The sequence below is a fragment of the Rutidosis leptorrhynchoides genome, chromosome 11 (genome assembly GCF_046630445.1).
Source record: "Rutidosis leptorrhynchoides isolate AG116_Rl617_1_P2 chromosome 11, CSIRO_AGI_Rlap_v1, whole genome shotgun sequence".
NCBI lineage: Eukaryota > Viridiplantae > Streptophyta > Magnoliopsida > Asterales > Asteraceae > Rutidosis > Rutidosis leptorrhynchoides.
Genome location: NC_092343.1, coordinates 167898045 through 167918705, shown reverse-complemented (window position 1 = coordinate 167918705; position 20661 = coordinate 167898045). Strand labels below are relative to the sequence as shown.

The window sequence follows — 20661 nt, the reverse complement described above, 5'->3', positions numbered from 1 at the left end:
TCTATTAAAATGATGGAACTGATTATTTATGTTAAACTAATGAACTCACCAACCTTTTGGTTGACACTTTAAAGCATGTTTATTCTCAGGTATGAAAGAAATCTTCCGCTGTGCATTTGCTCACTTTAAAGATATTACTTGGAATCATTCATGACATATTTCAAAAGACGTTGCATTCGAGTCGTCGAGTTCATCAAGATTATTATTAAAATAATTATAATTAGATATATTATGAAATGGTATGCATATCGTCAATTTTCGATGTAAGGAAGTTTGTGTTTTCAAAACGAATGCAATGTTTGAAAAATGTATCATATAGAGGTCAAGTACCTCGCGATGTAATCAACTATTGTGAATCGTTTGTAATCGATGTGGACTTTGTCCGGATGGATTAGGACGGGTCCTTTCAGTTGGTATCAGAGCGGTGGTCTTAGCGAACCATGTCTGCATTAGTGTGTCTAACTGATAAGTCGTTAGGATGCATTAGTGAGTCTGGACTTCGACCGTGTCTGCATGTCAAAAGTTTTGCTTATCATTTCGTGTCGAAAATCATCCGCTTATCATCCTTAGGAAATTACCTGCTTATCATTCTTAGTCTAGACACGTCTTACTGCCTCTATTGCATAGACAGTGTATAGATAAATTCATATCTTAGCATTTCTGTTATTGTTACCTTTGCCAGATAGCTTCCGTAGATTCTTTCGTAACTTATGGAATTTTAGTATTATATATGCATATGTAAACTATGTATTGTCGGGTACTAATCTACATCCTATAATCTATTTCTTATCAAAAATCCTTCATTTGATCGTACGAGATGAATCCCTCAACCAGTTCGAGTCCTTCAGATTCCGATAACTATTCCGATAGTTATTCCGACAGTTATTCCAATGTGGAAACACACTTGAGCTCCGAAAGCAGTATAACCGGAATGGATCAATCAATCGGCCATCATCAATTCATCTGATGGGTTCGTAGTCTACTTAATCATTGGAGACAAGAAGAAGGTGATCCTTTTCATCAACCGAATTCACCTCTTAGTGAAGAATCTGAAGCACTTACCGGTGATTCTATTCGAAACACCATATTCACTCTCATTGCCAGGATATCCCACAACGATTATATTCTATCCACAATTCTAGATCTTATTCATTCGCTCGTTCCGACCGACAATCACTCTGGAATAATGGAAGAAGTAAACGAACTTCGCGCTCGAGTAATCAATTTGGAGAGTATGGTGCAAAATGTACCAGCTTCAGCAACATCACCAGTATCTGTATCTACAGTACCATCAATAACAGCACCAGTACCATCAACAATCCATGCCTCAACATTTCATTCTGTACCTCGAGTATAATTAGCATTCTACATATCATTCTACATCATTTATCTTCGTTCGACATGGCGATTATGTAATCTCTAATATTTAGAGATTATATATTCTTATTCTAACGGTAAAATAAATGAGTTTAATATCATATTGACTCATTAAATTCATGATTACATCTGAAGAAAATATATATGTATATGTGTTTTCATAAAGATTGTAATTAAAAAAATTTTCGTACAAACTAATAATGGTGAAAATATTTTAACGGGTAGGTAATACCCGAGGAATATTTTGATTTCACATTAATAAGTACACTGTACATTCTTTCAAATCTGATTCAACATTCATTTACTATCCTACTTACATCTACAAAGATACGAATCCGTTCACCACAGAATAACCATATTCATCCAATTTCATATTGGGATTTTGATTTATCAGAATCCAACATGTGGCATAATGAAGAAAATATTTGACAAAATAAAATTTGTTAGAAACAAACAAATTAACTATGAGAAATTTTGTTAAGAATCCACGCTAACTGTTCCTAGCTAATTGTTCCTAGCTAACTGATTACATTTTATTTATCGCAATTTACATTCTCGCAATTTTATTTATCGTCATTTAATTTCTGTTATTTACTTTACGCACTTTATTTATCGTCATTTCAATTTCTGTTATTTAATTTTACGCACTTTAAATATCGGGACATGTATACAAGGTTTTGACATATCATATCGACGCATTTATATATATTATTTGGAATAACCATAGACACTCTATACGCAGTAATGATCGAGTTCTCTATACAGGGTTGAGGTTGATTCTACAATAATATATATAGTTTGAGTTGTGATCGAGTCTGAGACATGTACACGGGTCACGATACGTATTAATTAATTTGAATATTATATATTAAATTATATATGAATTATTGGACTGTTAACTGTGGACCATCGACTGTAGACTAATGATATTGGACAATTAAAATAAATTAAAATATTGATTATAACATATGAAACTAAATAATTCTTCAAGTTTGCCACTTGATCTCATCTTAAACCTCATTGTATCTCAGCGATTACAATCTGCATTCAAATCTTTCGTGATTCTTGAAAACACCTCAATCGAGAGGATGAACCAATCGCACTTCATCTACATAAGAAGAGATTGATGCATATAGTTATGCACTTGAAAACTCTCGGAACCTGAGTAAACGTTTAACACGTATCTGTGATAGCTCCTTTGGCGTTGTTATTACCAAAAATAATTTTACAATCCCTCTCCAAATTAGCAAATTTTGACACAGCTCCAGTAAATCAACTTTGACTCTTCGTTTGAAACAACCTTATTATAACTTTGATATATATGCGTGCTCTTTTATTATTACTGGGGAACCTTTCATATTCCACCATGTTACCATCAGCGTTTAATCATCTAAAAAACACAATTCTCTTAAAACCACTTCGGAATAATAACCGATGATTCAGATATCGTAGCATTAAATGCAGAGGAAACAAAAAAAAAATTTAGATGGTCTAAACGGTCAAAAGTTTGATGATAAAGAAGAGAGTGTTAGGAACGCTCGATAGAAAATTTGGTACTGAAAAACAGATTGAGCAAACCATGAAGGAGACCAAGGTCAAATACCAGGACCATACCATATATTCAAAGAATCTAGGTAATTCTGGATCCGATGAAACCTTCAACGATTATCTTGCTCCGTACTCATGTTAAAATCTTGCGAAAAATCTTTCTTCATCAACCATCGAACTTAGAAATCCCAAAATATCATCATAAATATCTTCGATATTTCTGAGGATATTTCATAACTCTTCTTGTCCGAAATTAGTTATCTCTTCGTGCTATCAGTATTACATTGTAAAGGAAACTGTTTAGTTTCTAAATTCTGAAACCTTCGAGTTGAAATATGAATGTTATTGAAGTAATGTTGGGAACTGATGCATGAGTTAGTATAATATAATGACACTTGATCAATGTGATTATATTACAGTAATTTATGCTGAGTTTCTAATGGAACGTGATGATTCACAGATTATAACGTCATCATGTGCCATGTTACATGACTCTTACGTTCTGTCTAATCTATAAACATATCAAGAAAATATTTTTCTTGATAGTCCTATCTTTCCTTGAATTCTGGTAATTTGACAAGTCAGATTGTACTATTACCATTTCTTTCCTAGAACATTAACTATGTTCATTCCGAAATTTATATATGTGGATTCTGGACTATTACAAGAGATGCCCAATCGCAAGAAGAAGAAACGAAGGGACAAAGCTCCGAAATAGAAAGTGGAGTATAAATCGCATCAAATAGGAGGGAGTATTAACTGTGGATAACAATGATTATAGGAAACAGAAATAGGGACATTGAAATATAAGAGGAGATATAAAGCCCAATAACAACACGGAAATTACAGACCGTGTATATCAATGTTTATCGCAACATAAAGACACGGGAGAATTAAAAACACTATAACCCCAAGGGCGAAGTAAAAGAAAACATATTCCTCCGGTGGAAGATGGAAAAGGAGAATGATTGTTGCAATAGTCAGGATAAGAACAAGAATCAGAACTGGATTAAGCATTTTCACAATCTTGTAGATGTAAGAGCCATGAAAGAAAGTATAGGAATGGTAAAAATTATGGAACGGGAAGAGTTTAATTTATAATGGAAATATCAGTCAGAGTAATCGAGGCAGATCACCGTAATTAATTATAGAAAATCTTAATTTCCTTACTCGCCGAAGAATCAAATCTTTTAGATTTTGAAGATTTTCTTTAAATCCCTTGAATTCCGGAATTCAACCAAGTCAACGTCAAAAGCTAAGACGCACCTTATTTTTCTAAATTCAACCCCGATTACATCAAAAGTTAAATCTCTATCTCAATCTTTTGTGATAGCTTCACTCGTACTCTTCGAGTAATCGAATTATCTTATTCATATTACTCAACAGTAATAAAACTCTATTTATCAACTCATATTCGTCACGAAAGCATTCTTTTTGTTAGTCATGACGACCTCACTCAAATTTCGGGACGAAATTTCTTTAACGGGTAGGTACTGTGACGACCCGGAAATTTTCGACCAAATTTAAACTTAATCTTTATATGATTCCGACACGATAAGCAAAGTCTGTAAAGTTGAGTCTCAAAATTTTTGAACTATTTTCGTACATTCATTTGACTTCGACTATTCCCAACGATTCATGAACAGATACATGTAACTTGATGTGCATATATATATATATATATATATATATATATATATATATATATATATATATATATATATATATATATATATCAAAAACATTAACAAAGTATTACGTGTATGATATCGTACATTAAAATTATTGGTTTCCATATCTATTTGATATATTGAGATATCAAAGTTAAAGGATAATGTTAAACGTTTGAATTAAAAGATATTTATCAAGTCCCTTAAGGATTGTGATATTATTATAAGTCTTTGATGTAAGGTCCACGTTGATGTGAGAAGTCTTTCCTTTTTAAAAATATTCGAGAGGAATGGTGAAGTGATCTTCTAGTGAGAACAAAGTGTCAAAGGTACGAAAACGTTTTTTTTCAATCTAAAAGAAACTTTGTTATTAAAACGCTTGTTATTTTATAACGTAATTTGAATATATAAAGTTAGAAAAACAAATCAAAAACTAATAGTATAAATGATAAGTTTGCAAAGAGATTTCAAATACAAAACGTACAAACTTATATTACAAAACAGTAATATATTTTACCACGTTTCAAAATATATGGTTAGAAAATATTTTTATAACATTTGGAGTGATACGTCTCTTTTAAAACGTGTAAAATCTTTATAAATATCTAGGACCGCTTGTAACAACTTTTGTCTTCGCCATCATGAAAAGGATAAAGATTTTGACGTTGTCCTAAATTTTGGAAATTTTTCTAAAAACTTTTTTTTGATATTATTATTGCTAACGGGACATCAAATAGAAGTCCGTGACACCTAGAGGATAAAACATAGTACTACTCATGATCTAATTAAGACATAAACTAATTACATTATTGAATCAATCTCATACTATCATATCATATACAAGGATTAAAATTTCAAACATGAATCACGGGACAAATACTTTTGTTGTTGTTATTAACTCAAGTGATTTTTTTTCAATTGTTAGTATCACTTTAAATTTTTTTAACGACAATATCTTTGGGAAAGAAGTCATAAATTTGTTCCTAAATTGGGTCTCAATTGTCACTTTACTACATGGTAAATGCCATGTTATTAAAGAATTCGACCCATCGAATTTATTGATTGCATATTTCCAAAAACCACATCATTATCCTATCTAATTGGTGACCTACATTCAATTATTTTACTTAAGGACGCATGATGAAAATTAATATAAAATTAATTAATTCTTTTTTTATCATAATGTGAAGTTCGGACAAATATGATTATAAATATTTCATTTCAATTCTCTTTTTGTTTTGTGATCACCTCGTACACTCACACACTTACATGTGCTCCGCATTTTTTTTTTCTCTTTCAAGATGATTGTGTTAATATATTGTAATAAGACATTAGCGAGTGATTTTCAATACTGTTTTCAAATTGGTTTTAAAGTAAAGGAAATTATGGATTATAGCTAAGGAGGTGATGGGTATTGTTCGGGGGTATGCTCGTGAGGTCAATCTAGTGTTTATCATCTCCGTCGCGTATACGTATTTTCCTCCAATATTGAATCACAATATTGATACGTTCGTGAATCCGAGGCCAACCCTATACTTGTTAAATGACGTCATATGTATTTTTACTACAAAATACATTAGGTGAGTTTCATTTCCCTTTTTACCCTTTATATTTTTGGGCTGAGAATACATGCCCAATTTTTTTTATAAATGTTTTACGAAATAGACACAAGTAATTGAAACTACATTCTATGGTTGAATTATCGAAATCGAATATACCCCTTTTTATTAAGTCTGGTAATCTAAGAATTAGGGAACAGACACCCTAATTGACGCGAACTCTAAAGATAGATCTATCGGGCCCAACAAGCCCCATTCAAAGTACCGGATGCTTTAGTACTTCGAAATTTATATCATGTCCGAAGGAGGATCCCGAAATGATGGGGATATTCTTATATGCATATTGTGAATGTCGGTTACCAGGTGTTCAATCCATATGAATAATATTTTGTCTCTATGCATGGGACGTTTATTTATGAGATGTGAAAATCTTGTGGTCTATTAAAATGATGGAACTGATTATTTATGTTAAACTAATGAACTCACCAACCTTTTGGTTGACACTTTAAAGCATGTTTATTCTCAGGTATGAAAGAAATCTTCCGCTGTGCATTTGCTCACTTTAAAGATATTACTTGGAATCATTCATGACATATTTCAAAAGACGTTGCATTCGAGTCGTCGAGTTCATCAAGATTATTATTAAAATAATTATAATTAGATATATTATGAAATGGTATGCATATCGTCAATTTTCGATGTAAGGAAGTTTGTGTTTTCAAAACGAATGCAATGTTTGAAAAATGTATCATATAGAGGTCAAGTACCTCGCGATGTAATCAACTATTGTGAATCGTTTGTAATCGATGTGGACTTTGTCCGGATGGATTAGGACGGGTCCTTTCAGATGAGTCCCTAAGGGGGGGTGAATGTAACACCCTAGGCAAATCCCACATCGCCCACGAACATGAGTGATCATGGGATTATAAGGTAATACTCACGCTTAAATGACACAACGCGTTTTGGGATCACAGGTTGAGTAGAAGTGCGAGTACGTTGTGGTTAAGCGTGCTCGGGCGAGAGCACTACCAGGATGGGTGACCTCCTGGGAAAGTGCTTCTCGTGCGTGGTCGCCAAGAAAAAGCCGTGCGCCTGCGGGCAAAGCGGACAATATTGTGGTCATGTTAAGCTGGGGTGTTACACCTTCAATGTTAGATGTTGAAAAAAAATCTTTTTTACAAAAAAAATAAAGACTTTTTTTTTTACTCGCATTCAAAACGGAGCACCCGGCGCGAAGCGAGGGCTTCAAAACTAATAATAATAATAATAATAATAATAATAATAATAATAATAATAAAATAAATAAAAAATAAAAAGAGGGACCTATTGTGCAGATAAAAGCATGTTTACTTAAACTTATTACTGATAAAACTTCAGTGAGTCAGTGACCTAAACCCTGAAAAAAACATAAACCGAAAAGGCACTGCAATTTGGGCTCTAAATTCTAATCGGTATTCCGATGGATTTTTCTTTAATTCTGATTATTGGTAAGTTAATGTCTACCTGTTAATTTTGTTTGATTATTTCATAAAAACGTACTTCTGTTTGAAAAAAAAAAACTTGATTCCTGTTGTAATTTCCATTCGACGTATTATCTTCTTCAATTTCGTTATATAATTCATACATTCTTTATTCCAGTTGAAATCGTAGTTTCTGGTGTAGCAATTGTGATTATTATAACCTAGTTAGCGATTATTTTGAAACATATTCAAGATAACGAAATTTAACCTAGATACTTATTAGAAGCCCTAAAAATTAGGCAGCAAATCTTAATAGATTGCTTTAGGTGTTCGCATAATTATACAATGTTTATAAGTTTTTTACTGATTATTTGCATCAATGAAGCTGGTCAAGGATTAAAAGATGTGACAAAGTGAAAGCGAAACTTGAAAATTGATAGAAGACAAAGAGAAGCAGAACCAGCTTTTTTAACAAAAGAAAAAAACATAAAAACATAAAAAAGATTAAACGTTGGCTCTAGTTGTAGCTCTTTAGGTATAAGTAATATGTTCATGTTATTGGTTAACATTACATCCGTTTTCACTATTATAGCTCTTGATAATATGTTCTTGTTATTTTTTAATTCCCTATTTTCACTCTGTACCTAGTTTCAAGTATGCTTGATCTGCAGCTTGCTTTTAGATGGACACTATTACATCCATTTAAAGTTTTGTAGCCCTCATTCTTACCCTTAATAACCTTTTGAACCTTCTTGCTCGACTACTAAGCTTTTTTAGTTTTGATGCTCACCTTGTTTATTTCTGCAGTCACCTCGTTTTCTATCTTTGAGATGTTTATTGCTATCTCTACTAATCAAAATTTTGTTGTTGATTATCATATTCTTAAGTACACTTGTATTACCTGCCTCCTTCTGAACCACTTGGAGCCGGGCCTTCTTTTCGCACTATTACGGATATGAAAATAATGGAAAAATCGGATTCAGCCTCCTTCTGTTGCAAGGAGAATGTTTATTATATGATGATTGATGGAAAATGTTACTATATATAGTTAGTGCCATATTATTGAGAAAGTTAAGAAAAATGCTTCCAACCAGCAATAATGAGTATTGCAGAAAATATCTAGTTTGTTACCATTTATAATAGAAACACAATTCAAGAGTATTGCAGAAAATACCTATTTTGTTACGTGCCATGTTACTTTCAAGTCCATTTATAATAGAAACACAAATCAAGAGTATTAGCAATGCTAACCTGTTCAATTTTATGATTAATTTGTTTTTCTTTTAAATAACCTACTAGTGTTGGTTTTTCATGAATTTAATGGCAGATAATAATAATCCTAAGAGGAGGTTTGTAACTTCATTCGAAGTGGATAGATTCAGTAAACTGCCAGAGAATTTGATAGACTTGATTTTAGAGCGGCTCCCTATTCAAGATGTTGTAAGGACAAACATTCTATCAAAAAGATGGAGGTACAGATGGACCTCAATGAGTTCGTTGGTCCTTGATAAACAGTTCTCAGAAAATTTTTCCATAAATGGAGCTTTTGGTCATAATGGGTTTATTACGATCTCAAACCAAATCTTTAACTTTCTCAAGGGTCCTCTGTTAAAGTTACATCTCCACATACCAAACATGGTTCTTGATAGCTTCCAAGATGTCGATCAGTGGATTTTATCCTTGTCAAGAGATGATGTTATTAAGGAACTTGTCCTTACAAATTTAAACCAACGTTATCAACTTCCATGTTATTTTTTTCGTTGTCTAGAATTGAGAATACTAGAACTCGAAAACTGTATCATTAAACCACCACTCGAGTTTGAAGGATTTCTCTATCTCAAAGATCTCTGTCTCAAGAATATTGAATTTGGGGCTAATTTGCATGGAAATATCATCAACTTACCACAGCTTAAGAAGTTGAAAATGGATGCATGCACCAATGTTTACAATTTTAAGATCAAGTCTACTAAGTTGTTTCGGCTAGTGGTCATAAATTGCCCTGATGCAACTTTGCTTCAGTTATTGCATAGTAAATGTCTTAGTGTGGTTGCTATAGTTTTCAAAAACCCCATTCAAGGAGTTGAAAGAGTTGATTTGGCTAGCTTGTTAAGTAACATGCCATGTCTTGTGGGTTTAGTTATCGACGGGTATTTTCTCCAGGTATGATTTGAATTTGAATTAGAATATTTAGTTTTTGTTCTTCATCATTTTGCGTTTGAACAAGTGAAATATACCATTCGACTCCCGGTGTATAGTTAGTTCTCATATATTCTTTCATACGGTCTTCACAGTTTTCTATTGCCGAAAATATTCCCAAATGGCTTCCACACCCAGCTAATAATTTATTCTCTCTCAACTTACGAGACTTCAAATTTGGTGATTTGTTTCAACTTGAATGTGTTCTATGTATGCTTCGGAACTCACCTAACTTAGGAGAACTCAATGTGAATAATCAGGTAAAGAGTACTAACAATTTTCTCTTGTGTTCTTTTGTTGTTTGTACATACATAGTAATTTAATGTATTTCTATTTTCTAGCGTCTTCGGAACATGCATTTGGATGTGCAACCAGCATTAAGTTATTTGGAAGCTTCTGACTGTTTGGACCAGACGTTGAACCGATTGAGAACTATAAATATGATGCATGTAGAAAGATCAAGACCTTTGATGCTCTTTGTAAAGGTTTTACTTGCTCATTCTCCCAATCTTGAAAACATATCAATCCGACCCAATGCAACTATTGATGCTAATGAAAAGTACAACTTTGCTAAGGAGGATGTTATGCGGTTTCCACGAGCTTCCACAAAAGCAGAGCTTCTTTTCTTGGATCCGTAAACACAATCTGCATTTTTTTTATGGGTTTTCATGTTTTGTATGCCGCGGGACTTGACGTTTGTAATTTATAAATTTGGAAACTTGGTTATTGCAAAATTCTAATTTGTTGTTTATACTGTTTGATAAAACCAATTATTGGCCAGAGATAAGTTCTTGGTTTACAGTGATTAAATCTGAATTTTCCAGCTTCACCGTGGTCACAAACGCCGTAACTTCAAGTTCTTTATTTGCTTTTGTCTGGTTCAATCTGGTTCTTTAACTTGTTGGGTGGTATTTAATTATAGTGTTTGAGCGGCTAGCAGTTGGTCCGGTTACATCAAACGTTCCTTACAAGATAGTTCTGTAACAAGCATCTTTGAATATATATATTTTAGATTGATTTGTTTGGATGAAATATAGATATTACCAATACCATATAAACTAATATCAAACAAATTTTTGGTCGTTTTATTCTTTAGTCCATGTTTTTTTTTGGAACGGCAGCAAATAATATTAAAAAGCAACTAGCGAGAAGCTAGAAGCAAAAAAAGAATTACAAAGCATTCAGTGGGTTTTGTAACCACACCGTCCAGTTCACTCTACTCTTTTTAAACCTAGCATACAACCAATTAAAACTGTCAACAACAATGCTATCTAAGACATGACACTTGCGAAATTTTGAATCCTTAAAAGTAGTACTATTTCGAAGCCGCCAAATGTTCCAAAGAGTAGAGTATATAATCGCAGTAACAATCGTTTTATGATTGCCAATAATGGGAACACCGTCCACCCATGACCATAAACCATCTAACGAATTCCATGAAGGGATATCCAAATTTATCCAGCTTGCAACTTTAAGCCAAATTAACTTACTATTAACACAGTTTGCAAAAGCATGCAGATCATCTTCTAGCCCATTGTCACATACACAACAATTATCATTTTCAAACTCCATTCCTTTCGTCAACAAGTTGGACTTGGTTGGCAGACGTCGTAACCTTAAACGCCAAATAAAAACATTTATCTTAATCGGAACGAACTTATACCAAAAAGTGGGATGGGATGTTTCATGTTGATTAAATTTGTCTATCATTTGCCTTGCTTTTGAGACCGAATACAACCCGTATCTGAAACCTTCCCAGCACCATTGATCCCGGTCATTTACAAGCTGAATATGATTCATGATGCTCAAGAGCTGCTGCATTTGAGAAGACTCCATGTAGTTTTTGCCAAGGGAAATTTATGTTAACTGGGTTACACATAAGGGGTGCAAGATGTAAATATATAGGGTTAAAATTACCGTATACAATAATTTCGAGGGCAAAAGTGTAATATCTTAATTCAACATAATAACTCTTAAACATATAAACTAATATCAAACAAATTTTTGGTCGTTTTATTCTTTAGTTCATGTAGTTTTTGCCAAGGGAAATTTATGTTAACTGGGTTACACATAAGGGGTGCAAGATGTAAATATATAGGGTTAAAATTATCGTATACAATAATTTCGAGGGCTAAAGTGTAATATCTTAATTCAACATAATAACTCTTACATAAAACCCACCCAATTTAATGACGAGATTTATTTTCCGCTGCGATTTAGGTTTCATCATCATCACCATTAAACTTGAAATAATTTTACGAATAAAAAGCAACTATCTATATTTGAAACGGAGTTCTTTTTCTATGAAAGAAAAAACATTATAAATAGTATATAATAATCAAACTCAACTAATTGTATTAACTGGATGTCTAGAGCAAGTGGTAAGATCATGAATTTTTAAAAGAAAAGACTTGAGTTCAAGTCCTCATGTCCCTTTTTCTTCCTTTTTGTTTGCAACTTTTTTATCTCAGTTCTCGCTCAACATTATGTATATATGTAACAAATAGTAAACATGCGTGAGCATTTTTTACATAAAATATCGTTTGATACTACAAACAGGTACCAAACAACGTATATTCAAATATAACCGCCGCAACGCGCGGTCTGAACTCTTTCTAGTTACATCTATAGTGTAATGTTACATATTGATGTTGTTGTTATTGTAACTATAATGTTATAAAGAAAAGACAATAGTTTTACATATGAAGGTGGAACCAATGATGGTTTCACTTTCGTGCTGGAATTCCTATGTGCGTCAGTCACCTCTCTTTCTCTCTTTCACTTTCCAAAAGGTTTTGCTGTCGCCACTTGCCACAAATTTTAGGTTGCACCTACTGGTATGAAGTCACAACTGTACGCATTGTTGTAAAAGTTGATTCATCGGCCGACACGTTAATTTGAGTACTAGCCCGTCCTATTTTGCCTAAAAGTGCCTAAAAAGTCAGTCAACCTTAAAAAGTCTGGTCAAAGTTGGGTTGAATAGGGCTAATTCAGGGGTGAGTCTGGCCGATCAAAGTCATAGTTGTTCAAAGTCAAAGTTGGTCAAAGTTGACTCAAATTTTGATACTTTTTATATTTGGATTTTATCTCTACATCTCATCTCACCTCCCTATATCGGAGTATTGTTGTTGTAATTTTAATTGAACAAGGGACCTATTATGTAAATAAGAGTTTTGGTCCTGGAGCATACCCACAAAACAAAAGCCGAGGTAAAGTCTGAAAAACCTAAAATGAAAACGCACTGCAATTTGGGCGCTAAACTCTAATCGGTACTCCGATGGATTCATCTGTAGTTCTGAATACCGGTAACTTGATTCTTAGACCATAATTTGGTTTGATTCTTTCGTATAAACCTACTTGTGTTTGAAAAAAAAATTCTGTTGTAATTTTATTTAGACTTTTTACCTTTAATTTAATTTGTAATACATACATTCTTCATTTCAGCTGAACTCGTAGGTTCTGATTTTATAATTTGAGTCATTATCATTGTTATAACTTAGTTTGCGGTTTATTCGAAACATATTTAAGTGACCGAAATTTAACCTAGATATTTGTTAGAAGCCCTAAAAATAAAGCAGCAAGTATGAATGTATTGCTTTAGGTTTTATTGATTATAAGATGCTACATAGTGAAAGCGAAACCCTAATGTGTTGAAATCTGATAAAAGATAAAGAGAGGTAGAACCACCTTTTTTTAACAAGAACTGATAATACCTTGATAACCTATTTATAACTCTGTAGGTATATGTCAAATATTCATGTTTTTGGTCATTTGTAATTCCCCATTTTCACTCTGTACTTAGTTTCAAGTTTGTTTGGCCTGCAGCTTGCTTTTGAATAGTAACATTACTTTAGGATGGACATTATTACGACCTTAAGATTTCATAGCCCCCATTCTTACCCTTAATAACCTTTTGAACCGTCTTGCTCGACTACTCAACTTTGTTTATTTTATTGAATTGCCCCGTTTCTCTCTTTGAGATGTTTGTTACTGTCTCTACTTATCTCTTCAGTAGTACACTTGTATTATTAACCACTGAGTACTTTGTTCCACCACTTAGTTATGTCATCCGACATCATTTCCATGTATGTTGAATCATGATACAACCCGGCCTTCTTTTGTAAGGAGAATGTTCATTTCCTGATAGTTGATGAAAATGTTACTGTAGACAAGTGTTTATTTTGTTACTTGTCATGTTACTTTCAAGTCCAATTACAATAAAAACACAAATCAAGATTATTACGATGGATTTGTTTTTCTTTATTGATTTTAATGACAGGTGATAATAATAATAATAATACTAAGAGGATGTTTGTAACTTCTCCTGAAGTGGATAGAGTCAGTAACTTTCCCGAGAATTTGATTGACTCGATTTTAGAGAAGCTCCCAATTCAAGATGCTGTGAGGACAAACGTTTTATCAAAAAATTGGGAATACAAATGGACCTCAATGAGGTCGTTGGTTCTTGATAAACATTTCTCTGAAAAGTTTGCCAAAAATGGAGCATTTGGTCATAATGGGTTTATTACGATCTTAAACCAAATCTTTAACTATCTCAAGGGTCCTATCTTAAAGTTACATCTTCACATACCAAACATGGCTCTTGACAGCTTTCAAGAAGTCGATCAGTGGATTTTATCCTTTTCAAGAGACGGTGTTATTAGAGAACTCGTCCTTACAAATTCAAATCAACGTTATCAACTTCCATGTTGTATTTTTTGTTGTCTAGAATTAAGAAAGCTAAAACTTGGAAACTGTATCATTAAGCCACCGCTCGAGTTTCAAGGATTTATTTATCTCGAAAATCTCTCGTTCAAGAATATTGAATTTGGGGCTAACTTGAATGGAACTATCATCAACTTACCACAACTAAAGAAGTTGAAACTGTCTGCATGCACCAATGTTTACAATTTCAAGATTAAGTCTACAAAGTTGTTCATCTTAGTGGTCATAGATTACCCTGATGCAACTTTGCTTCAGTTATTGCATAGTAAATGTCTTGGTGCGGTTGGTATAGCTTTCAAAAAACCAATTCAAGGGGTTGAAAGAATTAATATGTCCAGCTTGTTAAGTGATAAGCCATGTCTTGGTAGTTTACTCATCGACGGGTATTTTCTCCAGGTATTATTTTCAACTTAAATTCTAATATTTCATTTTTGTTCTCATATATTCTTTCATATCGTCGTTCATATCTTCTTTGGTAGCTTAAAATCTCACTTTCATCCTCACAGTTTTCTATTGCAGAAAATATTCCCAAGTGGCTTCCACACCCTGCTAATAGTTTAGAGTTACTCACCTTATACGAATTCAAATTTGGTGATCTGTTTCAACTTCAAGGTGTAATATGCATTCTTCGGAACTCACCGAACTTAGAACAACTCGACGTGGATAATCAGGTAAAGAGTGTTAAACGTTTTCTCGTGTTTTTCTGTTGTGTGTGCTTTTATAATAATTCAACGTATTTAGATGTATTTCTAGGGTTTTTTGAATACACAGTCAGTCTCACTTCTAATGTATTTCTAGGATCTTGAGAACATGCATTTGGATTTGGATGTGAAACCAGCATTAGCTTATTTGGAAGCGTCTGATTGTTTGGACCAGACATTGAATGGATTAAAAACTATAAATATAATGGATGTAGAAAGATCAAGACCTTTGTTGCTCTTTATAAAGCTTTTACTTGAACATTCTCCCACTCTTGAAAAGATATCAATCCGACCCCGTGAAACTAGTGATGCGCATGAAAAATTCAACTTCGCTAAGGATGTTATGCGGTTCGCACGAGCTTCCTCGAAAGCAGAACTTGTCTACTTGGATCCGTAACCACAATTCATTAATGATTTTAGTTATTGTTTCTCATTTCCAATGTCTTGCATGTTGTGGGACATGACAATTATTACATAAAATTGGATGATCATTTTACATTTTTGATTTTCGAGTTCTCTTTATATAATGTTTGATGAAGTCAATTATTTGCAAGAAATGAGATTTTGGTTTACAATCTTCATAAACTAAATTTTGCAGCTTCACAATGATCAAGTCCTGTCTTATAGTTATTTTGTTGCTTTTGACAGGTTTCATATGCCACATTAACTTGTTGCACTATACTTGTAGTGTTAGAACGGCTAGCTAGTTGGTTTGGTTTGGTTTAATACAAATTGAGATCCAATGCTCTTTGCATGATAGTTCAACAACAAGCAGTTTGAAAAAATGTAGTCCATACATTAATTTTTTTATAAGCTATACACACCAAATTTATAGTGTTATACTGGACCTTAGTTTCACATATTAGGGCGGATGGAGAGTAACTTTAAAACACATAAAATGGCTTCAACCACCAACAATCAAAACTACTGGTTTTGTATAACATGTAATCAAAAACATGAGCAAATAGCAATGGAATCAAAACTTGGATCTACAACTGTAATGTAGATGAAGTATGAATCAAATACAACAATAACCAAAACTACTGGTTGCAACCGCACAATAATCAATTACTATGTAATGTCTTGTTTAAAGTCTTAAATAGCGGGAACAGGATCACTGAGTGATCCAGTGTTAACGAGTCGTTGTAATATCTGCAATGACAGCAAACTAGTATTAGATAGCACGGGTCTCGGTCCATCTACAAGTGTGATTTCTATAGTTTTTAACTCGTTCAATGTTTGGCCCAAACACTTTGACGCTTTAAAATAAAGTGATGCCGGTGACACATTAAAATGCATGCGCCGAGACTAGTAAAACACTAAAATTTAGAAAGGCATTGGCACCGAACTTATTCACTATTTAAGCATATTAAAGAAAGTTTGACTTTTGACTTTTTTTTTACTCTCTGTGAATTGATCAAATGAAGTTGTTCAAGCTTAGGTAAGTTTCGAAGCATACATAGAGCACCTTGAAGTTGATCCAGATCACCAAATGAAGTTGAATCTATGGCTTGTTTATTTGGTTGTAAAGTTGGTACTTTTCCGTTTATTTATCTTGGTTTGCCTATCGGTGCGAAAATGAACAAGTATGAAAGTTGGAAACCGGTTATAGAAAAGTTCGAGAAAAGATTATCGGATTGGAAAGCACGTACGATGTCTTTCGGTGGACGTGCAACCCTCGTGGCTTCGGTTCTAAATAGTTTGCCTTTGTACTACTTTTCGCTCTTCCGTGCCCCGCCTTGTGTGCTTAAAAAATTAGAGTGTGAGAAGAATTTTTTTTTGGGGTGGGTCGGGTGACGAGTCCAAAATCTCGTGGGTAAAGTGGGATGATGTCATTCGTTCTTACAAGGATGGCGGACTAAATTTTGGTTCTTTGAATTGCAAAAACTTAGCATTAATCGGCAAGTGGTGGTGGAGGTTCCATACCGAGCCCACTTCATTGTGGGTTAGTGTTATCAAAAGTATTTTTGGGGGGTCGGGTTTAATTTCTACGGGTGGGGTTTATTCACTTTCTTACTCTAATACTACTTGGAGCAAAATTGTGAAAACAGGTTTCGAGATTGATGAACTTGGAGTCAATTTTTCCAAGTCGTTTTCTAAGGTGCTCGGCAATGGGAACTCAACAAAATTTTCAGAAGATGTGTGGCTCAAAGATAAACCTTTAAAGGATGTTTTTTAAAAGATTGGTGCGGCTAGAATCCAACATAAATGTTTCGGTGTCGGAACGGGTCTCTTGGGATGGCAATACGTGTATTACGAACTGGGCATGGGTGCGCGCAATCACAGGCCGAACAGTGGCTGAATTGGACGATCTAGAGGGGCTGATTTCGAGGCTCAAAATGAATGTTGACGAGGATGATGGTTGGTCTTGGAAGATTTGCGGGTTCGGTATTTTTTCAACTAATTCTCTTACAAAACATATTATGAGATCGTGTTACCCGGATAATGTTTCGTGTATTTCAACTCAAAAGAATCTTCTTGTTCCAAAAAAAGTGGGGATCTTCGTATGGAGGGCTAGGCGGGATAGATTACCCGTTTTGTTGGAACTTGACAAACGGGGTATTGATCTTCATTCCGTTCTTTGCCCCCTATGCGATGATGAGGTCGAAACTGTGAATCATGCATTATCTTCATGTAAAAAAGTTCGTGTAATTTGGGAAAAAATATTAATGTGGTGGGGCGTCGGTTTTAATATACAAAATCTCGACGACATATTGGGTGGGTCTTCTCATTTGCAATGTTCGGATAGGCGGAGATTTGGCAAGCAATGATTTGGACAAGCGTTTATCTAATTTGGAAAAATAGGAACAACATGATATTCAAAAAGTCGTGTTGGTCCCCTCCGGTTGCCTTGTGTGATATTCAAGTGGTGAGTTTTGATTGGATCGGGAAGAGATGCAAGAGGAAAAATATTGATTGGCTTGATTGGTTGCACAATCCTCGTGTTCTTGTTTTGTAATTACTTTTGCTATCTTGAGTTCTTGTATTTAGTGTTTGGTGCGGTTTTGTTTTGATGTTCACATAGGATGCTAGCTCGGTATCAGTATGTGTATCATCTTGTGAGAACTCATTGCATCTTTTGGGTTTATAATAATATTGCGGTTCAAAAAAAAAGATCACCAAATTTGATGTTTAGTATCCTTAAGAATCTTTAAGCCATTAGCCATGTTTGGAAGCCACTTAAATATATTTTCTGCAACAAAAGAAAATCTAAAAAGAAAATCTAAAAAACTGCTATAAAGTGGACTAGAAAGGTATTTTCTTTGTGCAAAATTGATATGATAGAGTACAAAGGTTAAACATTAGAATCTAACGTCCAAATCATACCTTAAGAAAAAAAAAAAAAACCATCCATGGTAAAATACACAAGATAGGGCATCAGGGCAATCCATGGTCAAAGTGTCTAAAGTTCAAGTCTAGTAAGAAGGCATCGGGGCAATAGTTGAGAATTAAAGTTTGCATCTTTGTAGCCTTAAATGTTGAAATTGTGAACATTGGTGATGAAATCATGTGCAACTATAAACTTACACAAGTTTATTCATTCATCATTTTAAACATCAATGGTGAAATAAAGTTTTCACATTATTGTAAAAACTCAATGTGTTTATTCTAACCTTGATGTAACTAAATTCATACTGTTATATCATAATGTTGGCAACAAAATTCTGCACACTACCTTTTATGTATATTCATCTCAAAGGATAGTAATTTGGTTACCATCTCAATATCATGAACAAAAAGTAAGATATATTCAAAAGGAATTTGCTTGTTGAAATTGGGATTGAAACAGTGAACGAGGTTTTGGTGGGTGAAGATGCAACTGTGCCAAGCTTATTGTTTGTGAGTGTATGAGTTGACATATTGGAAGATTCGAATCCTAAACATATTGAACCCCCTGCTGTTGTTAGTTCTGGTGATGGTAATTGATAATGCTAAAAACGAACACATAATTCATAGCATTATTCCTCAAGAAAGACAAGCTTTTAGTTGCAATTGTTCTATTTATAAGTGATATTCGTTTAAATAATAAAAGGTGAAGACAAAAGACAGATTCGACGAATTGAAGACGCAAACGACCAAAAAGCTCAAAAGTACAAAGTACAATCAAAGTGCTTCCAATTATTGATAAGAAACGTCTAGAAATGACAAAAGTACAAGTTACAAAACGCAAACTACAAGATATTAAATTGTACGCAAGGACGTTCAAAAATCCGGAACCGGGACTAAAGTCAACTTTCAACGCACGACGCAACGGAGCAAAAATTACAAGTCAACTATGCATATAAATATAATATAATATATAAATAATTCTTAAAATTATATATATATTATATTTATTTATTAAAAAAATCCGTCGGCAAGCTAGGAGCCAAACTTGGATGAGCTGTAATCCACTACTCCGCGATCGCGGAGCTGTGAAGGAAAAACCCTTCGAGATCGCGGAGCACACCAAAACTGAAATGGGGCCTATAAAAAGGCATCGCATTCGATCGAAATTTAACACCATCTTTTTCTTTCCTTTCTATCATACGTAAAATATATATATATATATATATATATATATATATATATATATATATATATATATATATATATATATATATATATATATATATATATATATATATATATATTATAATTTTAATTTTAATTTTAATTTTAAATTCTAATAATAAGGGTATGTTAGCGAATGTTGTAAGGGTGTAAGTCGAAATTCTGTCCGTGTAACGCTACGCTATTTTTAATCACTGTAAGTTATGGTTAATGTTATTTTTAAATTAATGTCTCGTAGCTAAGTTATTATTATGCTTATTTAATACCGAAGTAATCATGATGTTGGACTAAATATATTAAGATTGGGTAATTGGGCTTTGTACCATAATTGGGGTTTGGACAAAAGAACGACACTTGTGGAAATTAGACTATGGGCTATTAATGGACTTTATATTAACTAAATGATACCTCGTTAATTTAATATATAGACTTACAATTTGACGTATTTATATATAACCACATACGCTTGACTGGGCACGGTGGGCGGGATATCTATAAATACCAATAATTTTTCATTTTACCGGACACGGAACTGGATTAATAGTTAGTAGACTTATTGAAACAGGGGTGGATTACATTCAAGGGTGTCATAACCCGTCCTTAACCATAAGAACGTGTTAGATAACGTATGATTTCATTGCGAGGTATTGACCTCTATATGCGACATTTTTAAAAAGGAAAACTGCATATATTATACATTACAAACCAAACCATTATTTTTGTACAAGCTTTAGACAATAAAAAGATGATTATCGTTTAACGATAATCTTCGACTTACAAACTTTACAAATGATAATAACAACACGATTTCTAGCATATTTTACAACACACGTCCTCGGATATGCAGTTTTATTTTTGACACAAATATGAG

The 20661-nt window shown here is 33.5% G+C and overlaps 4 protein-coding genes across 4 annotated transcripts; 3 read left to right on the top strand and 1 right to left on the bottom strand.

The window, feature by feature from the left end:
• Positions 1–7533: 7533 nt before the first annotated feature.
• Positions 7534–10585, top strand: LOC139877743 (F-box/FBD/LRR-repeat protein At1g13570-like). Its single transcript, XM_071865164.1, has 4 exons — positions 7534–7641; positions 8942–9774; positions 9906–10070; positions 10152–10585. The coding sequence occupies exons 1-4, from the start codon at positions 7614–7616 to the stop codon at positions 10446–10448; spliced, it is 1323 nt and encodes a 440-aa protein (XP_071721265.1). The 5' UTR covers positions 7534–7613; the 3' UTR covers positions 10449–10585.
• Positions 10586–10980: 395 nt separating this feature from the next.
• On the bottom strand, positions 10981–11646 carry LOC139875233 (uncharacterized). Its single transcript, XM_071862574.1, has 2 exons — positions 11525–11646; positions 10981–11425 (listed from the first exon to the last, which is right to left on the bottom strand). The coding sequence occupies exons 1-2, from the start codon at positions 11644–11646 to the stop codon at positions 10981–10983; spliced, it is 567 nt and encodes a 188-aa protein (XP_071718675.1).
• A 1303-nt stretch (positions 11647–12949) lies between these two features.
• Positions 12950–15793, top strand: LOC139877360 (F-box/FBD/LRR-repeat protein At1g13570-like). The gene is made up of 4 exons (XM_071864781.1): positions 12950–13115; positions 14090–14931; positions 15042–15206; positions 15334–15793. Exons 1-4 carry the CDS (start codon positions 13088–13090, stop codon positions 15631–15633), a joined length of 1335 nt encoding a protein of 444 aa, XP_071720882.1. The 5' UTR covers positions 12950–13087; the 3' UTR covers positions 15634–15793.
• A 1782-nt stretch (positions 15794–17575) lies between these two features.
• Positions 17576–18195, top strand: LOC139875232 (uncharacterized). Its single transcript, XM_071862573.1, has 2 exons — positions 17576–17878; positions 17986–18195. Exons 1-2 carry the CDS (start codon positions 17576–17578, stop codon positions 18193–18195), a joined length of 513 nt encoding a protein of 170 aa, XP_071718674.1.
• Positions 18196–20661: the final 2466 nt, after the last annotated feature.

Coding starts and splice junctions, on each gene's coding strand:
- LOC139875232 (XM_071862573.1), top strand. CDS start 17,576: ATGAATGTTGACGAGGATGATGGTTGGTCTTGGAAGATTTGCGGGTTC. Junction 17,879..17,985: donor CATTATCTTCATGTAAAAAA/GTTCGTGTAATT, acceptor ATGTTCGGATAG/GCGGAGATTTGGCAAGCAAT.
- LOC139875233 (XM_071862574.1), bottom strand. CDS start 11,646: ATGGAGTCTTCTCAAATGCAGCAGCTCTTGAGCATCATGAATCATATT. Junction 11,426..11,524: donor TATTCGGTCTCAAAAGCAAG/GCAAATGATAGA, acceptor TTGGCGTTTAAG/GTTACGACGTCTGCCAACCA.
- LOC139877743 (XM_071865164.1), top strand. CDS start 7,614: ATGGATTTTTCTTTAATTCTGATTATTG. Junction 7,642..8,941: donor TTCTTTAATTCTGATTATTG/GTAAGTTAATGT, acceptor ATTTAATGGCAG/ATAATAATAATCCTAAGAGG. Junction 10,071..10,151: donor AACTCAATGTGAATAATCAG/GTAAAGAGTACT, acceptor TCTATTTTCTAG/CGTCTTCGGAACATGCATTT.
- LOC139877360 (XM_071864781.1), top strand. CDS start 13,088: ATGGATTCATCTGTAGTTCTGAATACCG. Junction 13,116..14,089: donor ATCTGTAGTTCTGAATACCG/GTAACTTGATTC, acceptor TTTTAATGACAG/GTGATAATAATAATAATAAT. Junction 14,932..15,041: donor TCGACGGGTATTTTCTCCAG/GTATTATTTTCA, acceptor TCATCCTCACAG/TTTTCTATTGCAGAAAATAT.